General features: G+C 43.0%; 2 protein-coding genes across 2 annotated transcripts in view; both read left to right on the top strand.

Moving 5' to 3' along the window:
* slc4a1a (solute carrier family 4 member 1a (Diego blood group)) overlaps positions 1-4,926 on the top strand; it is an 11,177-nt gene extending 6,251 nt beyond the window's left edge. The window contains exons 13-21 of the mRNA XM_084448718.1: positions 1-7; positions 170-364; positions 527-763; positions 898-987; positions 1,864-2,030; positions 2,504-2,745; positions 3,166-3,335; positions 3,568-3,741; positions 4,013-4,926. The exon at positions 1-7 is cut by the window's left edge and continues 142 nt beyond it. Of these exons, the coding sequence (XP_084304844.1) occupies positions 1-7; positions 170-364; positions 527-763; positions 898-987; positions 1,864-2,030; positions 2,504-2,745; positions 3,166-3,335; positions 3,568-3,741; positions 4,013-4,072 (1,342 nt within the window). The 3' untranslated portion in view covers positions 4,073-4,926. The remainder of the gene's footprint in view (positions 8-169; positions 365-526; positions 764-897; positions 988-1,863; positions 2,031-2,503; positions 2,746-3,165; positions 3,336-3,567; positions 3,742-4,012) is intronic.
* An 806-nt stretch (positions 4,927-5,732) lies between these two features.
* Positions 5,733-22,276, top strand: ubtf (upstream binding transcription factor). Its single transcript, XM_084448723.1, has 21 exons — positions 5,733-5,775; positions 8,304-8,359; positions 9,005-9,177; positions 10,383-10,466; positions 10,630-10,785; positions 13,287-13,351; positions 13,506-13,632; positions 13,766-13,876; positions 14,016-14,149; positions 14,289-14,430; positions 14,549-14,590; positions 15,074-15,184; positions 18,559-18,714; positions 19,299-19,445; positions 20,087-20,197; positions 20,318-20,406; positions 20,819-21,008; positions 21,135-21,182; positions 21,302-21,370; positions 21,445-21,555; positions 21,670-22,276. Exons 2-21 carry the CDS (start codon positions 8,323-8,325, stop codon positions 21,778-21,780), a joined length of 2,214 nt encoding a protein of 737 aa, XP_084304849.1. The 5' UTR covers positions 5,733-5,775; positions 8,304-8,322; the 3' UTR covers positions 21,781-22,276.
* Positions 22,277-23,980: the final 1,704 nt, after the last annotated feature.

Below are 23,980 nucleotides of genomic sequence, written 5' to 3'. Positions count from 1 at the left end.
CTATGCAGTGAGTGTCCTCGCTTAGTTCACGCGTAGCTTTAGGTCCTCGCTCTTCATCATGACAGTATCTTCATCGTTCCATGAAAAATAAAGAAAACAATTTATGGCATCTTCTCCATTTGATCGTTTGGTTTACATCAAGCAATTGTGTTTCCAACACCCGCTATAGTTCTGCAAGACCCAGGGCATCGAGTACATCGTGGGGCGCATCTGGGTGGGTATGTGGCTGGTGATCATCGTGGTGATCGTCGTGGCTGTGGAGGGCAGCTTCCTGGTCCGTTACATCTCGCGCTTCACCCAAGAGATCTTCTCCATCCTCATCTCCCTCATCTTCATCTACGAGACCTTCAATAAACTCATCAAGGTACACGTGATTATTCACGTCACACTAGCCTACTCCAACTCACCCGACCAACAGCTGTTCTATTTCACACTGTTGATCCCCCCACAGGCACTTGGATTTTCTATGAAATTGTTTTGTGATGGAAAACTCTTCTCTTTCTCCCTCTTTTCTCCACTAACTCAGATCTTCAAAGTACACCCTCTGATTCTCAACTACCAGTTGCTGAACAAGTCCGAGGATATCTTCTTCCCAGTGATCCAGACTGTTCCAGTTATTTCCGATGTCAACGCAACGGCGCCAGTGTTGCCACAGACTCCTTTCCCCAACACTGCCCTTCTCTCTATGTGTATGATGATCGGCTGTTTCACCATCGCATACCTCCTCCGTATGTTTAAACAAGGCCACTACCTTCCCGACGCAGTAAGACCCGTTTTCAACAATAGTGACAAGTCTTTGTCTTGTAGAAGCATTGTTTTTGTTTTCAACTAATAGATATTACAAGTGTAGGTACCTCCGCCTTCATGTGTGTGATCCTATGCTCGACAACTCCCCAGATCCGGAGTTTGATTGGAGATTTTGGCGTTCCCATTGCCATTTTCTGTATGATCGGTGTGGACATCGCTATTGAGGACACCTACTCTCAAGTAAGTACGCTTGTTGACCCCCACCTGGCGGGCTGGGTGGGCGGGGCTTTAGATTGCTCCCTGTACGTTAGTGCCTGCCTGCATGCATGCACGTGTGTGTGCGTATGTGCTTGCGTCCGGCACACATGTACCAGAGCCTAATACCGGGAGGCACTCGCCACATTGCCAAGTACATTTTGCTTTGCACATAAAAGAATATGCTTGGTGTCTCAGTAGAAGTATAGTCTATTCTACTGTCTACTTAGTTCAGAGCTTGAGGTGTTTAGTACCTCTTTTTGTGTTTGTTCTTACGTTCACCCTGTAGAATGCAACACTGAGCTGCATACATATCTCTATGGCTGCAGTAACACTACATAGACAGCAGAGGGAGGCATAGATCAACTGAAACTATGACATTTTCAAACCATCTTATTGCATGGCCATTCTTTCCATTTTCATTATGTATGTTTTGTTCTGTAATGTTAAGTCGCCTGAGGTTCTTTTTAATTTTAACTGTTTTAATCACTGATTTTTTAATTCATTACTTACTTTGAATAAATACTTACATTTTTGACGAAACAAAATATATGATGGGCCTATATACCAACCCTATAGATAAATCTAAACTAGAAAAGCCCACTCAACTTACACATTCAACAACTGTACCTACTGACGAAATGCATCATGGGTGGGGGACCAGGTTCACTGTGCACTTGTTTCATCTTGTGCCAACTAGGGTCTTTGTTTAAAATGCTTACATTTTAGGGTCTTAATGTTTAAAATAAAAAGATGATATATACTGCATAGAGAGATTAAATAGTTTGATATTATACATCTGTGATGTATACAAATGTTATGTAGGTGTTGTTCAAATACATCATCCTATTCCTCTGTCAGAAACTAGTGGTTCCAAAGGGTCTTTTGGTGTCCAACCCTGAAAAAAGAGGCTGGGTTATCAACCCACTTGGAGAGAAGAAGGACTTCCCCATTTGGATGATGTTTGCCTGCTGTGTTCCAGCCCTGCTGGTCTTCATCCTGATCTTCCTCGAGTCCCAGATCACCACGTGAGTGATATCACTATTTAGCCCGCGACCCTTTAACCTCCCTCTCATTCGTTTAAACTCAGACCCATGTAAATTAAAAATCTTACTTGGTTTAGTTTAGATTTCAAAGAACACGCTGAGGGTCGGTCAAGCTGGTTTAAAACAAAGACAATAGTTTATTCTATGTTACGAATTGCAATCCGGACTCGACCACAGGAAGTGAATCCGGGCTTGAGTGGTTCACTTGAGGACGAGGTAGATAGTTTATAACGTGAAAAAGGAAGTGACATAGTTTCAGGATGAAGAGGACAGGGAAGTGATGTCACACAGGAAGAATTTGTAGTTTTAACAGACTGATCTATGAGAACGAACTACAAAGTTAGAACAACAGTCAAGTAGGAAAACAGAAAAACTATTTTTGGAGTGAACACATGGGTGATGACTTGAAATTACATTAACACCCATGACGGACATCCCTCGCTGTTGGGTTACAGGCTGATTGTGAGCAAGCCAGAGAGGAAGATGATGAAGGGCTCTGGTTTCCATGCCGACCTGCTCATCCTGGTGATCATGGGAGGCATTGCTTCTGTGTTCGGAGTGCCGTGGCTGAGCGCCGCCACCGTGCGGTCCGTCAGTCACGCTAACGCCCTGACCGTCATGACCACGGGCGCAAAGCCTGAGGTTGAGAAGGTGCTGGAACAGAGAATCAGTGGCTTGCTTGTGGCTGCTTTGGTTGGTGAGTGTTGCTATCTACTGACATGCCATCGCTGCTGGAACAAAGAAAACAGGTCACACTTTACAATAAGGGTCACAAAAAACGTTAGTTAACTGTTAACTGTAATGCTTATTTAGGGTTAGGTTAGGTTACTAATGTTAATTAATACCTAAGTTAAGGTTAGGGTTAGGGTTAGGTGAGTTAACCTTAGTTAACATAAAATATTAAATGGTTAATAGAGACATTAGTTAACTGTTACTTAATGCTTAATAATGCTAATACTAATGCTTATTAATGTACCCTTATTGTAAAGTGTTACCAAAAATCAGTTTTGGATTTCAGCCCACAACATTACCATTCTCATGTCTTTACTCTTTCGAGCAGTAGGCCTAATGTATTGCGTGCAGTGGAAATGATTTTTGTTGCTGCTGGTTTTCCCAGGGGTGTCTATTCTCATGGAGCCCATCCTGAAGATGATTCCCATGACTGCCCTGTTTGGAATCTTCCTCTATATGGGGGTCACCTCGCTCAGTGGGATTCAGATGTGGGAACGATTCCTTCTGCTGTTCGTGCCCAAGAAATACCATCCCGCGGACGCCTATGCTAGCAGGGTATGCTGCGTCCGCCCCCAAACCCAATATTCTCTTTAACGTACAGTCGGAAGTCAGTGTACTACTATTCACCAGAACTCACAAATGTATCTCCTTTCCAAAAAAGTGACTAAGAGCATGATCAAGTGCTAAAGGCAAAGTGCAAGAGTACTAAAAATACAATAGGTGCAATGACAGCATATGTACTAGTATTCATACAGTAATCCATCACGCATTCTCCTCCACACCTCAGGTGAAGACCTTGCGGATGCACATGTTCACTCTGATCCAGTTTGTGTGCCTGGGGGTGCTGTGGGCAGTGAAGATCAGCCCCTTCTCGCTGGCTCTACCCTTCATCATCATCCTCACTATCCCTCTGCGCATGTTCATGACTGGCAGAGTCTTCTCAGCCATCGAAATGAAATGTGTAAGTACCGTTAGCATTGAGCTACTCTCAACAACTCACGTACCTGTATTATGTATTTAAAGACCTGTATCTCGGGAGTTAGATTCTTAGTTTGGTGAATGGAATCCTATAGTGGTGTCTGAAAACAGGCTTCTTGTAGAAAGGGCAGTGAGCATAGTTAAATGGGGAAGTTGTGAATACATAAGTCACATGTTTATTGGAAGGGCCTGGTACCATGTTTGTCATTGTATGTTATTTTAGTAATCAGTTGTGATTGTGTGGTCTGTTGCAGCTGGATGCTGATGATGCCAAGGTGAAGTTTGAGGAGGAGCCAGAGCCCGCATTGGCATGAAAACCTGGTTATCACCTTCAACTCCTCAACTCTTAACTAAGGTTCCAGTGAGCTCATATAATGCTTTTCAATTGTTTCTTAGAACAGATGAGTATGCACTTTGCATTCCAAAGTATTCATAGATATGTATTTTATCAAACTGCTCTTTAACCTTATTAATATTGGGTATGTTGTTGCGCCAATCTAAATATCTCAGGAAAGAATTTAAACTTTTTCTTAAATTATAGCTATTTATTTAGTCTAGTGCCTTAAAGGTCCAATCTCATCAATGGTATGCTATAAAATTAGCTCCAACTCTTGAAACATAGAAACATAGATTATATTTTCATTGCCACAGCCAGTGTGTCATGGGACTGTCATTTGCCTATTGCAGCAATTTTATACCATAGTTAAGTCATTCTTTGTTAGTCATTTGGTTTAGGCTTTATTGTAATAATCACACCTGCTATGCATTTGGTCATTTTGTTTGTACCCTTGATGTTGTTTGATTGGATAGCCATACTTTTATAGACTGTGTAAATACAGATATACAAATATTTCTGTGTCCATTTGTATTCATGCAATATCTCTATTTACCTCAGGACCGACGTATGCTCTCAGAATTACAAAAGTGGGTGGGGTCAGTAGCAGTGTGAGAGTGTAATATTGTGTGAATGTAGTATCCACATAATAATCAGTGTAAATAAATAATTTCAATCAAAATAATTATAATTTTATTCTACCATTGCATCGTGAATGAGGGACAATACAATTGCATAAAAGGCAGTCCTGGGTGGCTCATTCTAATCGTATTGTAGGCTGTGATTGTGTGCTTGGATGACTGTACAACTGCTGTGTTGATGTTCACCTTCTGAATTAAAGACCTTTCAAATGTGACTTGGAGCATCAGTTCATCACTTTATTCACGGTAGTGAGAGGAGGGGAGGTGGCTTGACATTGCTGGACCACTGGGGCAGCCAAGGAGAAAGCTGCCACTCCACGGCTGTATAACGTGTCTGTGCGCTCATTGGAAAGTCATTTGTTTTCAATGAATCTGGCTGACTGGATTGGATGGTCGGGTTACGCCCACAGACAGACAAGGTGGAGTTGAAAGAAATTACATGAAGGGCAAAATGAAGCTGTCAAACAGCCGCGTAGACTTTGCTAAAGGGAGTACTTCTCTGGAAAGTATGCTACATAAATGGAATTAAACTCTTGAGTTTGAGTATTAAAAATTCAAATCAAAGCGTTATGAGAATAAAACAATCAACTGTTTGTCACTGTTCGTAGATTTTAATCATTTCACTTCGATGATTTTCGCTACCTAAAAAGTTCCATAGCTTGTTATCAGGGATTCACTTTCCCGAAGTAGGGAGATATCTGTGGGATAAAGGGGTTTGCGGTCGCTCGGTTGGTGCCTTGCGCCACCGGTTCCACTATCTGAATGTGGAAAAAATATCTAGCTAGCGTTGGTCTGCACCGCTCGGATCGTGTGTGTACGGCAGCGGGGGAGAGATCGAAAATGCGGATGTCTCTGGTTAGAGAAATGGTTGGATCGAGAGAGCTGCGCGTTGAGTGGAGGGAGAAAGCAAGTGAGATGGAGGCGGGGGGAAGTTCCATCTCTGCGGGGACTGGAGCGGCTGTGCCCTGGACCGACAGCGCAGTGCTGGCCAACAATCAACCCACCCCTTATTCCACAACGAGATCGACTCACGCTGAAACAGGTAAGGCACCCAGCCGCCTCTTCCACAATTAAACAGCCCGATAAACATACCCAAATAATTAACAAGCGACATTCAGAATTACGTTGCAAGGTGTTTTAATTTCAAATTTCAACGGTATTTACAATCGCCTCGTGCTAGCTAGTGTCGTGAGCCGACTGCTGGAGACTAGAACCGATTCCGAGGTCGCCATACCCGAAATTCTTGTCCTCTGCTACGGTAAGAATAAGGAGGTATATGCGCTCGTGATTAATTTCTTCAAGTGCCTTATTTTTACTATTATCATTCCATATCTGTTTAGTTTTAACATGCCTGTATAGCTTACGTTGTTTTGCTATATCCACGAGAAGAAGCGGCAGCTATTTCCGCGCCGAGACCTCCATGCGGCTGTTGTCGGAACAGCCAGCCGCCTCTCTGGTCAGCAATCAGGGACCTCAGTTTAATATCTCACCGTATGGACTCGCCCCATCTCTCTCGCCTGACTGTGCTAGAACCGTCAACGCCAACCTGCATAAACCCGCCTTCTGTTCTGCTTATGGTCTTGGAACAGTTTGCGCACATTGGCTTACTTTTTAAGCCCATTTCTCGGTAAGCACACAGTGCGCCAAAGGACCTTGTCACGGTAGGTAGCCTAGCAGACTCGCACTATGCCTAGCATGGCGGCTCTGGAACCGTCGTCGTACCAGTGAACGGCTCGCCGTCTCGGATGTAGCATTTTTTCCAAACAACTGCTGAGAAATTGAGTTAAAGTAGCATCGGGACGAAACACTGCGAACGATGAATGATTTCTAACTAATGTTTTGACGTGCTGTGGTGATAATAGCGATTAAGGCTAGACATTATTTTCAGTTTTCTCAATTTCTCCTGCGCTCACCCCCCTGTCGACGACCCTGGCCGCCTCGCTAGCTACCCTTAGCTAAGCCTCCTTCGCTGAACATAAGACTACCGTGTTCAGTGCCTCTTGACGATAACAAAAGTAAACAGGTCTTCTATCTTGGTGAGTAAAAAAAAAAAGTGTATCTAGCTTGATAGCTCTAGTTGTAAAGAAAATTATCTCCGTTTTGACGACAAAAGAAGGGTTGCCCTCACGCGGGGACCGGGGTTAAGATGGCTGAGGCTAGTCAAGTCCGCGCTCACACTTCCCAGGCCAGAACAATCCCTCTTCTGCAGCGATTTGATGCCAAGTAGCGACAATATAACTCCCAAACTATTATGAACTATACACAGGTACATTTGAATACAATAGCCACTACTAGCCACTTCTTTTTACTGAGCTAGGTTACAAAAAGGTGCTGTGGCCGAACGTGTAGTAGAAGCGCCTTGGGCATATTGGTATAGAAGGCTCCGGAACATTTATTTTGTATCAAAGTCATGAATATCCTAACATCTAGAAACTGTTGTTTGAGACTATTTAAATTGCAGGAACGTTACTTCCAACTAAATTATATCTCTAGATCATCTCTACTGATCTCTAGTTAAATCCAAGCGTTGCGCACCAGGGCAGGGAGAAATAGAACCGAGGTGCTGGTAGCCAACATGTCGCCATCTCGGATTCGAAAGCGGCTACGCCTCACCAAAGAATGCCCTCCGAGTTTTGGTGCAATGATTTGTCACGAACTAAACGGAATCATCAAATATCATATGGTCTGTACGGTTAGTGCCGATCAATGTAGCAATTGAAAAACAAATGTTTTCTCCGTCTAGCATTTGAAAAAGAGCCAGGCGAGATTAGAGATTCATGGCGGAGCTATCCGCCGTCCAGCGCCCTGTTGGTATGAGGCATTGTCGAGTGGTGCATTTGGCTGTAATGTTCCCTGGCCACCATTCCCCCTCGTCGGAGACCGAAAGCAGATCCCCGTCCATGGTCAGCTGGTTGCCTACAGCTGCCTGCGTCTCTGAACCCTCGCTTCCTCCTTCCGTGGGACCTCCCCACCTCCACTCCGAGGAAAATACTCCATTACGGACCGCACGAGAAACGAAATGGTCGTCACTGTTGCGACCGGAGAAATACGTTGTCGTTGAATGCGCCAGATTCTAGCGAACAAATAGGTAGACGAAGCCATTTCCACTCCCAGTTGAAGCCCTCTGCACTGTTATTTGAGATTTGTAGCCGTCACTAGCAATAGCCTATGCCTTACGATGTAGCGTAAACGTTTAGGGGCGGTGTAACTTACATCAAGCATTATGTCGAAGTGGATTTTAATTCTATGGGCTGTTGAGTTTTTTTTTTAACGCAAATATCCCGGATTAAATAATGATATTTAGAAAAAGAAATCAAAATTAAAATAAATAAAACAACTAAAATATATTTGTTTTGGTGTCTATAACTTTATATTGTATTGTAAAATTTTATGGCATGCATGTCTGATTTGACGTCCATAGGTTATACCGGATTTATGTTCGCGTCTGTCAAAATGTGATTTACATTAAAGCTACCACGGATGCCAATTTTGTTGTTATTGTGTAGCCCAAATCATCACCACAACATGCAGTACAATGAGGACAATCACAGTACTTCTATTTCTTTATAGTTTCAGATAAGCATTACAGATGAATGGAGAAATGGACACATCGTCTAAAGACCAAGGTGAGGTCATATATTATGTACATTCTGGGCTTGTCTTTCCATGCAGTATTCAGGGGATAGTCTTATTCATTACTAATGACGGTCATACACGGCTTCCCCAATGAATTGATGTTAAGTTAATGTGTGTAATCATAAATGGATTATGAAATGATGGGCCCCTGGGCCCAGACACGTAAAGGCCCGTTTCATTTATCAAATTTTTTGAATTTGCCCAATGAGAAGGCACCAAATTTGCAGATGATTTGAGAGGAACCTCAACTCTTAATTTTTTGTATTTCTCCCCAAAAGAGTTTAAGGGCCCTTATTGCATGGAGTATTCAGCCCCTCTAAAGTACTATAAACACTCACTCAAAAACTACAGGTACCATGATGGTTTCATTCTTGTGACGTCTTCAAAGTGAATGTTTAGGCTATTGCTTCAGTTTTTCAGCAGGATTTTTGAGGCTCTGTTATTGAATGAATGACTAAACCTGTTGACTATACAACAAGAAATGCAAAGGGCCCCCTGAGCTCTTGGGCCTGGGCCCGGTAGGCCCATTCAGTAATATGTCTTTGTGTGTAATCATATCAGCTGTGCCCCAGATAAGTGTATGTAGTGAGGGTCGGGTCTAATAAAAAGTCTTGTCTTTCTTTGTCTGCCTATAGTGTGGCCGCAGGAGGACATGCTTAAACTGCTGGAGGTCATGAAAGTGAACCTTCCACAGAAGGACCAGACTAAATACAAGACCTCCGAGTCACATCTAGACTGGGAGAAGGTGGCCTTCAACTCCTACACGGCAGAGATGTGTAAACAGAAGTGGCTGGAGGTCTCCAAAGTGGTAGGACATGTTCCCTTCACATTCCTTTATTTGTACACGCTACGAGATAATGAGATGAGACAGCTGATGAGACACCAGCAGTGTAATATTTTGGTGGTGTCAGGTTTTTGTTAGCCTAGATCTGTGGTTCTCAAACGTTTTACACCATGTACCACCTCAGCAAATATTTTTTTGGGGACAGGCTTGTCTTTCAGCACGGTGTGTTTGGTTGTAAGATTCCATTTGAGATGGGATGATTTCATGGATTCACTGCTAAGAAGACCCCTGATACCACTCACTGCTAAGAACATCACCACACACTGTTAAGAACATCACCACTCACTGCTAAGAACATCACCACACACTTCTAAGAACATCACCACACACTGTTAAGAACATCACCACACACTGTTAAGAACATCACCACACACTTCTAAGAACATCACCACACACTGTTAAGAACATCACCACACACTGTTAAGAACATCACCACACACTGTTAAGAACATCACCACACACTGTTAAGAACATCACCACATGCTTCTAAGAACATCAACACACACTGCTAAGAACATCACCACACACTGCTAAGAACATCACCACACACTGTTAAGAACATCACCACATGCTTCTAAGAACATCAACACACACTGCTAAGAACATCACCACACGCTGCTAAGAACATCACCACACACTGCTAAGAACATCACCACACACTGTTAAGAACATCACCACACACTGTTAAGAACATCACCACATGCTTCTAAGAACATCACCACATGCTTCTAAGAACATCACCACACACTGCTAAGAACATCACCACACACTGCTAAGAACATCACCACACACTGCTAAGAACATCACCACACACTGCTAAGAACATCACCACACGCTGCTAAGAACATCACCACACAATGCTAGGAACATCACCACACACTGCTAAGAACATCACCACACACTGTTTAGAACATCACCACGCGCTTCTAAGAACATCACCACACACTGCGGCCTGGGATCTTGCTCTGCCCCACAGCTGAATCAAAATTTTGACATAGCTCATCGAAAACAAAAGATATTACAGGAAAGGAATCCAATTTCATGGTTAGGGTGTTTTCATTCATAGTTGTATTTTTGGTATGTTTATAATTTATTATATATATATATACACACACACGCATATCAGTGGTCTCTTGGGAAAGCATCTGGTTGTTTTGACTTTGCTACAGGTCCGTAAGTTCCGCACATTAACGGAGATCATTTTAGACGCCCAAGACTTCATCAAGAATCCCTACAAAGGCAAGAAGCTGAAGGTAGGTTGGACCTCAATCATTTCAATGACAAACAAAATGCTAAACAAGGCCCTGACCTATATAACTGAGGGAACAGATGATTTGCTATTGTCTGTCTCTTTTTTTTTTTTTTTTTTTTGCCATCGACTGTTGATATCCGTCTCTCCCTTTTTGCCGTCAACAGAAGCATCCAGATTTTCCTAAAAAGCCCCTGACACCATACTTCCGCTTCTTCATGGAAAAGAGAGCCAAGTACGCCAAGCTGCACCCTGAGATGAGCAACCTGGACCTCACCAAGATTCTCTCCAAGAAGTACAAGGAGCTTCCAGAAAAAAAGAAGGTAGGTTGCAGAGGGAGAGTTCAGGGAGAGCAAAAGGGGATTGAGAAATTATTATAAAGGGGAGGAGGGACATTAGGGAAGTGAATTGGCAGGGACCCCCCGGTTCAATACTATCCCGATACTTAAGTGCCGATTTGATATATATTGCAATTTTTGTTGGTATTGCGATTCTGTAAGTATTGCAATTTGATATTAGGATTTATTGCGAATTATTATTTTTTAAACACTGGACCATGGAAAACAGTTTGAATCATACCTTCAAATACAACAGTCAAATTCACTTAAAGCTTTCCAAATTCAGCTTAACATAAACAAGTTCTGAACATTAACTTAATGTAGAATATTATTTCTATCTTCCAAATTTTATTTCGTGCCTAATTCCTAAAATGAACTCAACATTGACTCACTGGGCAGCCAGCAAATGGAGAACATAAATAAAAATGCTCCATATTATTATTGTTGAACATATAGCCCCTTAAAGGAGTAGTAAAGGGAAAATGCATGTTTAGCCCTGTTTTAAGGTTACTTATGATCATGTACAATGGTTCAGATCAAAATGTTGACAAAACTAGCACTTTTGAGAAAGTCTGATAATTGTTCTACCACCGTTTTGGTCATACAATGGATGTGCACCTTGAAAAATCTTTCAAAAACATGTTAAACTCTCGATTTCAAAGACAAGAAGCTCACCGAGGGGGTAATTGGTGTCCGTTGGTGTTCTGACATCAAATTCTCCACAAAGTATGAATGCTGTAGGGTTTTATTGATCATTTTATGAAATCCATTGACTTGTATTGACGCGACCGTTGTAGATGTGTAGATCAATCCGCAGAGGGGATTCAGGAAGCGGAACTACTTATGGTAGCTATTGTTATTGTTTATGTTGCTAGGCTACCTAGTTTGCGGAAGTTTACACACATTTGTGCTGCGACTAAATAGTTCTATGCTAAATATTTTAAAAAGATTCCAGATTAACTAGAATCTTACTTTATGGCGAATTATATATCAGAACGCCAACTAACACCTCGGTGAGTTTCTTGTCTTTGAAATCAAGAGTTTAACATGTTTTTGAAAGATTTTTAAAGATGCCCCCCATCCATTGTATGACCAAAACGGTGGTAGAGCAATTATCAGACTTACTCAAAAGTGCTAGTTTTGTCAACGTTTTGATCTGAACCATTGTATATGATCATAAGTAACCTTAAAACAGGGCTAAACATGCATTTTCCCTTTACTATTCCTTTAAGCTGCATACAAACTGCACTAATGTGTTTTTTTAAGATGACAGTCACCTAACCTAACTAGCTACTACGTGAACTTTGTGAAGAGTTCCACTCTAGCCGGAAGGAAATCATAAAATTATTTTGTGGAAAACTTTTTTCCACTTGGACTAAAATAATAATAAAATAATAACTTTTGAGGCAGCATGGCGATTTAAAAATCTTCACACACAAGAATCGCGATTTGTAACTAAATAAATTTTTCCGCCCTTCCCTAAAGGATATAGCCAAAAGGAAGTACAGTAGGACCCCACTCATCCGAACTTCAGAGATCCGAACCTCCCGGTCTACCGGACAGGCTTAAAATTATTTTTATTTTTTTTAGCCTGCTATCTGGTTACTGGTGGGATTTTCATTACAGTACTGTATCCTACTGTGAATAAAAACAGAACTGTATGTAGACCTACATGTTGCTGTAGCCTACTGTCACGTTTCATTTCTTTGCTCTGTCGAGCGCAAAACGCAAACGAGTCTGCTGCGCGAGAGCGGCATTCCTTTGTAGCCAGAAAGCGCGTCAGCGACCTGAAGCAGAGGAGCAACGAGTCATTTTTCGTTCCCAGTTAATGGACTTCAGGAACACAGACGTGTTGTGAGCATGTAGATTAGCCTACTAGACCTACTGTATTTGTTAAATAATAGCCTACAGCCTAGGCCACGTTAGCCTACATCGGTTGTTTTAGAGACTTTCTTTTAGGCTACAATAGCCTAAGACACGACAACTTGTCTGTCATTTCATTTATTTATTTATTGATTATAATTTGCTCTAATTGTTCTAATGTTGGGTTGTTTTTAGGCTATACCATTTTGTTCTACGAATACAGTACTCATCGATGCAGCGTACGCCTCATTTGAGAATAAAGTACTGTATTTGATCAAAGCACGCACTCAATTGGAAATTCGGTTATTTTATTATAGGCTATACTGTAGGTCTATTATAGGCTAGGCTGTATGAGTTTAGTTGGCTATTTGATTGCAATTTTGATGCATTTTCACAAGTAATTAAGGTTATTTATCGGTCTATTATGATTCTATATGGAACAAGTATACCACTTATTGAATTTGGTGCATTTTACCATAAGTTTCAGTCATCCGGACATTTCAGAGATACGAACGACCTTCGGTCCCGTTGGGTTCGGTTAAGTGGAGTCCTACTGTAATTGTTCATTATTTACATGTTCTCATGTTTGGCTCTGCTCTGTCCCCCGTTTTTTGTTACTACAGAAAAAATATTTGGAAGACTTCATGCGAGACAAAGTCACGTTTGGGCACAGCATGCTGAAGTTCAGGTAAAGCAGACTGAATTGTGGGACGTCCATCTTATAGTAAAAACCCTTGAGGTGGTGTTGTTGTTATTATTGGATTATACTCAGGTGTGCGAAGTAGATTTGTGGTTGTGTCCTATCTACCTGCCGTGTCTTAATTTGGCTGTGTGGGTATCAGGGAGGATCACCCAGACCTGGTGGAGAGCTTAAAGAAGAAGGGTTCGAATGTGCCAGAGAAGCCCAGGACACCTCAGCAGCTGTGGTACAACCACGAGAAGAAAGCGCTCCTCAAAACACACCCAGACGTGAGTGACAGGCTTTGTACGTCCGTCTTATCCAGCACTTACAAAGTGAGCTCACACACCCACTGCTTTTTGTCTGTGTTGATGTAGCTTTGTCCATATATGTATGACTGAAATACGTCAATTTTTATGGAAGGCAACCACCAAAAACATTAAAGACAGTCTTGGAAAACAGTGGACACAGCTGTCAGACAAAAAGAGACTCAAGTGGATTGCCAAGTCTCTGGAGCTGCAGAAAGAGTACGAGGTGAGAGATCTTTTCCTTTTTGTTTTTTGAACATGGGCAGTAATACTGAAGTGAGATCACGGGACCGTAAACCTGGGCCATTCCAAAGAGTAAACACGTGAACTTTTTTTCTTGTGCGATCCCCGGTTCTGTTGGTCAGGAGGTAATGCGCCAGTACATCGAGCAGCACCCTGAGCTCAACATGACCCAGGAGAACATCGTCAAGTCCACCCTGACGAAGGCCGAGAGACAACTGAAAGACAAGTCTGACGGCAGGCCGGACAAGCCACCGCCGTGAGTAGAATCTCCAGAACCACAACGACAACAACAACAACCCATCTCTATTCCTTTTACGGACCCTGTCAGGTCTTATCTGAGGGCCGTGAGCAGATAGGTGACCGTGTTGCGTGTTTGTTTTGCACGTGTGTTTCAGGAATGGTTACTCCATGTTCTGCGCAGAGCTGATGTCCAGCATGAAGGACGTGCCCAGCACCGAGCGCATGGTCATGTGCAGCCAACAGTGGAAGCTGCTGGATTTCGCCGAGAAGGACGCATATCAAAAGCGCTGTGAGCAGGTCGGTGTCAAATGTGACCGTCTGGGGAAAACAAAGTAGTCCCAAATACCTCGTCTCAACTCGGCTTTATCAAGTATTCATGTTTCCAAAATATCTATCTTCTCTGTATTTTTTTCAGAGAAAGAAAGAATACGAAGTTGAGATGAACCGATTTCTTTGTGTAAGTCTTGGTCGTTTCCTTTCAGATTTTTCGGTGTTTTTGTGAGCATGTCAAACTTAGTAGATAAGGCTGCACGATTATGACAAAAGATAATAATTGCAATTATTTGCTTCAAAATGGTAATTGCGATTAATAATTGCGATTAATATTTCAAAGTAATAGCTTTAGCTCTGCACAGTTTGCATATGACCTGCTGGGCTTGAGCGACATCATCTTTTTCGTAACCACTCAGCGGGAACGCATGTGATCGGTCAGACAGCATAAGCGCCTGTGATTCGTCCGTGTAGTCCTAGCCCACTCAATTCAAAGCAAAATTATGAATCGCATTAATTGCGGCCTTTTGCGATTAGTTAATCGCGAAGGTCATAATCGCGATTTCGATTAATTCACGATTAATTGTGCAGCCCTACTCATAGAGTGTAACGGCTTGTGTGAGTCAACGGGGAGGATTGTGGGTACCAAAAGCTGCGTGCGTCTCCACAGAGCCTATCAGAGGAGGAGCAGCAGCGGGTCTTGGGCGAGCAGAAGATGGTGGGCTTTAAAAAGGGCAACGGCAGCAGCCCCGCCTCCAAAAAGAAGGGCTCTAAAGCTAAGGTAAGCCCCACAATGCATCAGCCAGTCCCGCGCACTGTTATGGCCCCCCACAACGCCCAACCATAACGAGCCTATTTAAGGTTCTGTTCACGTCTTATGCCGGGCTCAGACTACAGGATTTTTAGGCCGATTTATCCCCGATTCATCCCTCCCGACAATCGGAGGAGAAATCTGGTCTGGAACGTTGGTCGGGGCCGATGATCGGCCCAGATGATCTTGTAATGTGAGGGGTTTACAGATCCAATCTTAAACCTCCCGATCGGCTCGCAGACCCATCGGTGCGAACATGTTTGATATTTAAAGGATTAACATGGTGGTTCAATATAACACTTTCCAGGTATCTTTAGGCAACAACAAAACACATGTGTTTAACTATTTCAGAATTCATCCATACAAATTCTTTTAAAACATGTTTTTAGAGGTCTGAATCTGCCACTCAAAAAGTTCACTCACTCAAAACTGAGCGTGATTCATAACAACTGATTGACAGTTCTCTGAGCAAATGACCAACTGGAATCATTATGATTGACAGGCGTGTGCCCTGTTACCATAGCTACCACCGCTCCGAGCTAAACAACACAAGAGCTAGATCGCGCAACAGCCAGATCAATAGCCATTTTTCTAGCTGCTAACCAGGGGCATTTACAAAGTCCTTAATATTATATTAACCCCCAAACATTATAAAGATACACGCTACCTAACAGGCCGTATCCTCGAATTTGCATTAGGCCAATTTGGGAAAAGTACGATAAAAGTATAACGACGACACGTCTCCCCCGCGACAGAGGAAAAGCACCCTGCAGCCGGCCACGCAAGCTTGGAGGCTTGGGCTATTAGACTAGCTTTCAGCCAGCTACGAACAGTATAGACCTAGTTAGTCAAATAATTGCAACTGTGGGTCTTACCAGAAGACAGATCATTTGCGCTGTGAAACCGACATAAAATCCGCATTGTTCACCAGTCTAACGTTATTTATCTTAGTAGGTGTCCAACAAAGCCAGTTGAACACTGAAACGTTACTGTTCTGGGAACATCTGTCAGTTGTGGTGATATAAAGGAATTGAGTGGAATACCACCGCAATAACTGATTATTAGTCAGATCAATTCAATCATTATAGCTTGTTTCATATACAAAGGCAACACAATGTGCGCTTTACAGAAAGGGGGAGAGGATGTAGCCTACATGTAGCCTACTTATCCTACCCCGAATTATGTGGGAGACTACATGCGTTTGGAGAGATAGCGGGCCGTGCACCACGACTCCGTGAGCGCAGCGGTCAAGGGGTATAGCCTACTCCGGAGTCTGGAGACTAACAGGTCATGCAGTCAATAGATCTCGTTTTGAATGTTATTGTAATGCCCTCTGGTTCTAATAGAATATATCTACTGGAGCTGTTTAATCCCAAAATGCGCAATGCTTCCTGAAGTTGGGTCGGATCGAGGTGCTGGGATGATCAACATTATGTGGAGCAGATGCCACAGTGATGATAAGGTTTACACAACTTTCAGAATGTTTTGCAGAATTACAATTATTTAGAGTTGTAAATTATGAAAGGAACATAATAACTTGACTTAATATCTTCACCTCCACCCACCCTGAAATGTAGTCATAATTTTAGCACAATAGCCTCTATATGCGCATCACAACGCTGCAATACAAGACCTTAGGACAAACGATTCAGTACACAGCAGGTGTGTTTGATCAAGTTCAAATGTGAGAATAAATAAATGACAAAAACCCGCACGGGTACTGTAGGACTACGTCTTTATTTTCCGAGGTAATTGTTGCGCGAACAACATGACATTAAATTAAGACATAGGCTACTTTCTCATAAAACAGGGCGGTGTTACATTTATAATATCATTAGGTGACATTGGCTGCAACCTGTCCTCCAGGACCTGCACACCTCCAGAGCCCTGAAGGGACCTGGACCTCCCGAGTCCCAGTATTGGAAATGTAGTGATCTGGCTACAAGAAAAGGGGACAAATTATAAAAGCGATTAGTAATAGCATCGATATTTTGCATATGCAAAACAGCATAAATTACAACAATAGGCTATTTATCAGTAAGTCTAAATTATATCGAACTAAAGTTTGAGCGAGAGATAATCGGGAGATTCTTGTGGAGACAAACTGACTTATATCCACCTTTGACTTCGTAACTTTGCCTATTGTATTGGCCTATACAACAAAGCACGCTCACAACAGTTATGGTAGGCTATCGCTTCGGAAACCTTACAGCACAGTTTGCACCTGGTGCAAGTAGATTTGATGCCAGGGAAGAGTACAGTATGGTGCGCTGTGTTTCTGCCATTGCACTGGAGGGCTAACGTTACCAAAAGCAAATGCATTGAGAGCTAACGTTAGCATGCTAGGATAATTAACACAGCTAGCTGACATTCCAAACATTAGGCTAGCTAACGTCAACATGCTGGATAAAGACAAATAGCTAGCTGGATCAGACAGCTTTTTAAAAACTGTTGCCAATTACAGCTAACGTTATGGTTCGTTTATCTAACATTAGCTAGGTTGGCTACTAATCAGACACGATCATGGTAAAAACCTCCCAATTTGTATGACAACCACAAATACAATTAGGCCTTTAAAATGTACAAATTATATTAAAATAAGAGGTGATCATCATTGAGACTGCAACTATTCAATTGTTCTCAAGATGAGAAAAGGTTCAGAACTACCTTACCGTGTTCGATAGATGGTGAAACGGCGCAGACAGGTTTCAGTTGGAGGCGGGTGCAGGGGAGTGGAGGAGGGTTTTTCAAACTTTAGGGTGACGTCAACAATGGGAAAAACGTCACGAATTCGGAGTATTTTTACCCCGAGTCAAATTGGACTGAAAATGTTACGCTTCCAGTTTCTCAAAAACGACAAAACGGATATATTTAATGTTTTTATTGTGTTTCTTCAATGTCCTATTGTGCAAATAGCACGTTCAAACTCAAAAAAAGTGAAAATCACCATGTTAATCCTTTAAGATTATTATGTCCCGACATTACAAGTGAGACGGCGAGACAAGTGGTTCGTTGCTCCCTCGGGCACGATAAGATCCTGTAGTGTGTGCTGAGCCGTTATTTTCAAATCTTGTGCTTGTTTGAGATGCGCAAAAAGAATATCTGTTAAGATTCTCCTTATGTGCGTGATGTAACCCGATTTTGAAATTGGTTAGGATTTTAAATATCCTGTAGTGTGAGCCCGGCATTAGACTCAAACCCTCTGTGTTTATATTACTACTAATCACGCACACACTTTTAGCCCCATTTGCTGGGCTTTTTAAATTGCGAGCTCTAGGTCAGCCGTAGCTTTTTCTCCATTCGCCCTGAGGTCGTAGACTCACTGTCATAACGCCCTATCCCAGGCCAACCCGGAGAAGCCCAAAAGGCCGATCTCGGCCATGTTCATCTTCTCCGAGGAGAAACGTCCCAAGCTGCAGCAGGAGCGGGCCGACCTGTCCGAGAGCGAGCTCACCCGGCTGTTGGCGCGCATGTGGAACGATCTCTCCGATAAGAAGAAGGTAAAGCGCTCGGTAACAATTACACACCGCTCTGCCGTAACAATAACACAGCCCAGCGTAGAGGACCAGAGCTCAGCTAGGGAGGCCGCTGACAGACTGAGCTATAGAGGGAAACGATCTACCTACAGCGCAGCACGCGACAGAAAAGAGCAGCAAAGATCAAAGCCGAGCGAGACTGCATTGTGTCGGTGGTAGAGGTTGTGACTAGGGTTGCAAATTTCAAGGAATTTCATTAATCGATAACTTAACCTGTAACAAACGATAGTCGATTAATTGATAAGAAGGTCCCGCGCCGGACTGCGCTTTGCTCGCTTCAATTTTTGTCTTCCTTCCGTTGAAATTTCCCGGCATCCCAATTAGCCTTCACTACATGGCGTGGCGCCCTCATGTGCAGTCAAACACTAAAATCATGATTACATTTCACGCAAATCCCGTTGATGACGTTCATTCCACACAAAAAAGTTCTGTCCCATTAACAAATCTTACTCGAGTCAATTTTTATCGGCAATTAATCGATAGTCGATTAACTATTAGCATCCCTAGTTGTGACGTGGCCCTGGTTGACGGATGTCCTGTCCCATCAGGAGAAGTATAAGCGCCTCGAGATGGTCTTGAAGGCGGAGTCTGAGAAGAAGGGGAAGGATGATCGCAGCCGTCTCCCGGAGACGCCCAAGACGGCGCAGGACATCTGGCAGCAAAGTGTCATCGGCGACTATCTGGCCAGGTTCAAGGTATGGCTACTACTAGGGATTGCAAAATTCTGGGCCGATGCCAATGTTTAAAATAACAATCTGGCCGATGCCGATGTTTATTTTATTATGTTTTATTCCCCCTTTTGTGCCAAGGAAACAAAGAAATGATGCCTGCTTTTCAAATGGCCAGTTAGATGTTAGTGTTAAAATCCTTGGCTGTAGTATCTCCTCTTGAAATGTCACTTGAACAAGTTTTACAAGTTGCATAGCGCATATCTTTGTCTGAGACGGTGAAATATTCCCACATGGCCGACATTTTTATTTCACTTTAATTTGAAAGCAAACTACACGTGCGTTTGCGGCGTTACGTCACAGATCTTCTCCGAATCTGCAGCTGGGTAAGCTACGTTTTGCAACAAAAAAAGCCATAATTGTTGCGAGATAACATCGGCCACTACCATCGGTGAATGTCATTTTATTTGCCGATGGCAGTCAACAAGGCCAACATCGGCCGATGCCGATGTTCGGCCGATGCATCGGTGCATCCCTAGCTACTACAACCCCAGCGCATTGCCATGCGCTTCATGTACCATCAACCCCCACGGTTCAGTCTCCTCCATCACACGCTGAAGGTCACCATACTTAATCAGCGCCTCTGGTCGCCTGCATTCTCTCCATAGAGCGACAGGCCGAAGGCTCAGAAGGCGATGGAAGTCACGTGGAACACCATGGAGAAGAAGGAAAAGATCGTGTGGATCAAGAAGGCCGCGGAGGATCAGAAAAGATATGATGTAAGACGGGAAGGCAGAGTTGCGGGGGCGACAACTGGGCGAAAAAGCGCTGTATGTACCCAGTGTGTAGGCCAGTGAGAGTTAAGAGTGACTCACACCCTCCTCTCTCTCACCCGATAGAGGGAGCTGAGTGACATGCGTTCACCTGCCACCATAATTGCCTCAGGGAAGAAGATGAAGTTTGAGGGCGAACCCAAGAAACCCCCATCGTGAGTGTGTGTGCGTGCGTGCGCGTGCTTGTGACTGTTTTGTCAGTGTTCAGTCAAGTAACTGCACATCCAACCTGATTTCAGGCCAGGTGAAGGATAAAAGAACGTGAATCTTGGGATGTCCGCTTACTGGATTATAGCTCCCAATATTTTATTCACTATAGCAACGTTTCAACCCTACAGGGTCTTAGACAGACTTAGTCTCAGACAAAAAGTGCCCGATGAAGACTTTTTTGTGTTGAAACGTTGCTATAATAGTTTGATTATAGCAATTATATACAAGTATAATGGGCGGATTTCCTCCAACATTGTTTTGTCAGTGTTCACATTTCCCATTTGCGTGAAAGTCTAATACATTTTGTGTCAACCATACATGACTTCGACATGTTTTTCGTCACTCGTATCTCCTCAGAAATGGCTACCAGAAGTTCTCTCAGGAGATGCTGTCAAATGGTGAGCTCAACCACCTCCCCATGAAGGAGCGGATGGCTGAAATTGGGGGACGCTGGCAGAAGCAGCCCCAGAAGGAGAAGGATCGCTACAAGAAGATTGCCGAGGAGAAGCAGAGGCAGTACAAAGTTTTGCTGGAACAGTGGCTGGCGGTACACATCCATTGATTGCTAAAAGAATCGGACAAAGCTCACTGAACGATCTCACTTCCTGTCTGCTTCGGTGCTTGTTTTTACCCGTCTCGTCTTGTCTAACTCTTAATTTATTTGGTTTCACAGAGTCTTCCTTCTCAAGAGAGAGCCACTTACAAGGAATACACCTCACAAGTAAGTCATTCATTTTCTTTCAATTCCTTAGATTGAGACGCATTTGCCCCTATTGTAGGTTTAAGTTGTTGTTGTTTTTTAAACAGAATGTTAATCTAAATCTCCTATTGACCTCTTAGAAAAGAAGGACCACAGCAAAACCAGGAGGCCCTAATGCCAAAGTTCCAGCCAAGGTGATAAAGAAGGAGGTGAGTTTCAGTCCATCAGCAGTGGTAGACTCTGCTCCACAACAGACTGGTGACTCATTGAAATCTCCCCGTAGGAGTCGGAGGATGAGGATGACGACGACGATGATGAGGAGGAAGACAAGGCCTCTTCAGAGGCAGATTCCTCCAGTGCAGAGGATAGTGAGGAAGATGATGACGACGATGATGTTAGTGTTCACACTATGCTTAATTTTCTAGGTCTAATAACCAATATTGACATGAATCTTCAAACTGCAACGATGACGCAAGGCTAATGTATTTTTGTGGGCCTCCTCTCGCAGAACGAGGAGGAGGAGGACGACGACGAGGAGGCGGAAGATAAGGAGAACAAGTCCGAGAGCAGTAGCAGTGAGTCGGGTTCCGCTGAGTCATCGGACTCTGATTCAGACTGAGGCGGGTCGACTCTGACCCGATAAGAGACTGAGCAGCGCTGAGCTGAGCCAAGAGTCTAGGGAGCTCTGCCACTGTGCCGACCCTGCTCTACTCCCACCACCAGAGGGAGCCCCTGCACCACCACGTCCATTTCACACTAGCCCCCCCTCACTGCTTCTTTAGTGGTGATCTGTACTCGGAGGGTAAATGCCCTCCTCTGTAATGCCCGCAGTCCGTTATGTCCTTTACTCCCAACTCCATTACCCATCTCACAACACTGCGTTCAGGCTACCCTCGGAGTGTTGACCTGGCCTGGTAATGTTGGGCATTTGGGGACATTTGACTTGATTCCTAAGTTTTATGGCTACAGATGTTTGACAGAGCTGTCTGGTTTTGGTTTGCGATTTTGAATTTCACCCAGCATTTCATAAAAATGTACGTCGATGACAGATCATAACGTGACATCCTCGCTTTGGAGTGGGGGCATTGTAAAGTGGCTTCATAGAGCCAAAGAACCTATTTATCTGGTGGATTACATTGGGGTGGGAGGTTGTGGGTGACCAAATAATTGCACTCTTGAGAATGTTTTGTTTAATCTTTCTTCTTCAGCGCCTCTGCTTTCTGTGCTCAAATTTTGATGTGATTTATATCGTTGGGTTCTTACAGAGGTGGTAACTTCAGGAAAAATTAAGCCATTATGAATGTCTTTTTGTTGCTGGAAAATCAGAAGTAAGGATTAGCTCACCGTGTTAAAGGTCAGGTGCATTTAAAAAAAAATGCCTATCAGTTGTCATTGACAGGTGTCAAGTTCAAGGTAACTGACATTTGTATTTATTTACATAGAAATGCGTCCTACCTTTTTGGAAAATTTCACATCTTTGTAGAACGAGTCCAATACAATTCTGTTTCACTCATGTTGGTTCTCATGTGACTTTTGCAGTTTAATTTGTTCATTCACTGGCCTGTTGGAACAGCACGTATGTCAACAAGGAATGTTTGTTAGTGGAATCGAGCAATTTTAGTTTTTGCTGTCCACAATTGGAGAATAGTTATTCTTGCCCAGATTGAATATTTGAAACTTCTGAGAGGGTTTCAAGTACTATAGTATGTTGTAAATTGTACCTTGGTGTTTAATTCTTCCTTTAACCACTGTTTTATGTTTTATTTGATGCATTGCAGATTCATTTTTTATGTCATAGGATTATATTAAATTCCATTTGAAGCCATGAGATGGATATAGAAAATGCTTGGTTTTCAGTGAATTAATTTCACATGGATTCAAATGAAATTGACTATGAATCGGTATTTTAGTTTTAGATGCGTATCCCAAAAAAGTGTGCACTTAATGTACGTCTGCCCCATCTTCCCCTGCAAAACATCAACTTCAGGTGTGTGAGTGAGAGAGAGAAAGTGAGTGTGAGGATTCATTGCAGATTTGATTAATGTTTTGTCATAGATTGTGAAATTCCATTTGAGACCATGAGGTGGATTTTGGAAATGCTCAGTTTTCTTTTAATTCATTTCACATGGATTCAAATGAAATTGACTATAAACCTGAAGATTTGAGTTTTAGATACTTATCCCCAAAAGTGTGCACTTGGTGTAAGTCAGCCCCCTTCTTCCTCTGCTAAATGGCAACTTCAGGTGTGTGAGTGTGGGAGAGATATAGTTGCGAGTGTGTGAGAGAGAGGGAGAGAGAGTTGTGCGTGTGTGTGTCGGAGCCAACATTGTGTGGTGAGTTTGATTGTGTAGCGTGCATGTGCCTGTGTGGGGACACTCATCCCATTTCCACACCAACAACATGAATGTAGATATTGTTTAAGCCTTTCTTATCCAAGCTAAGTAATACTTCTGATCAGTGCCGTCCCGATTCTTACCAGCATGCGGACAAATGACCCAGAGGTTATTTCATGAGTGTCTTGGACAGATCCTCAGTTATTACCATCTACCAGAATGGGTTAGCATCGACCAAATCTTAAATTGGACTTCAGTTTTACCATTCAGAATTTCATTATTGACGACTGTAATAAACCAGCAGAGTGGGCTATTTATTATTTGGTGAGGGAGTTTGGGAAAGGGCGCAGGTTGTATACTGGATATGGTAAAAGGGATTTGGGGAATTGAGTTGCCAATGGAAATTGTGTGGGTTGGGGGGGGGGGGGTACTGTTGTATGGTATTTGTAAATATTGCTTTTTTGTATTGAGTGGTTATTGTTTGAG

The sequence above is a fragment of the Borostomias antarcticus genome (genome assembly GCF_949987555.1).
Source record: "Borostomias antarcticus genome assembly, chromosome: 14".
NCBI lineage: Eukaryota > Metazoa > Chordata > Actinopteri > Stomiiformes > Stomiidae > Borostomias > Borostomias antarcticus.
This window is presented reverse-complemented; position numbering and strand designations above follow the sequence as displayed.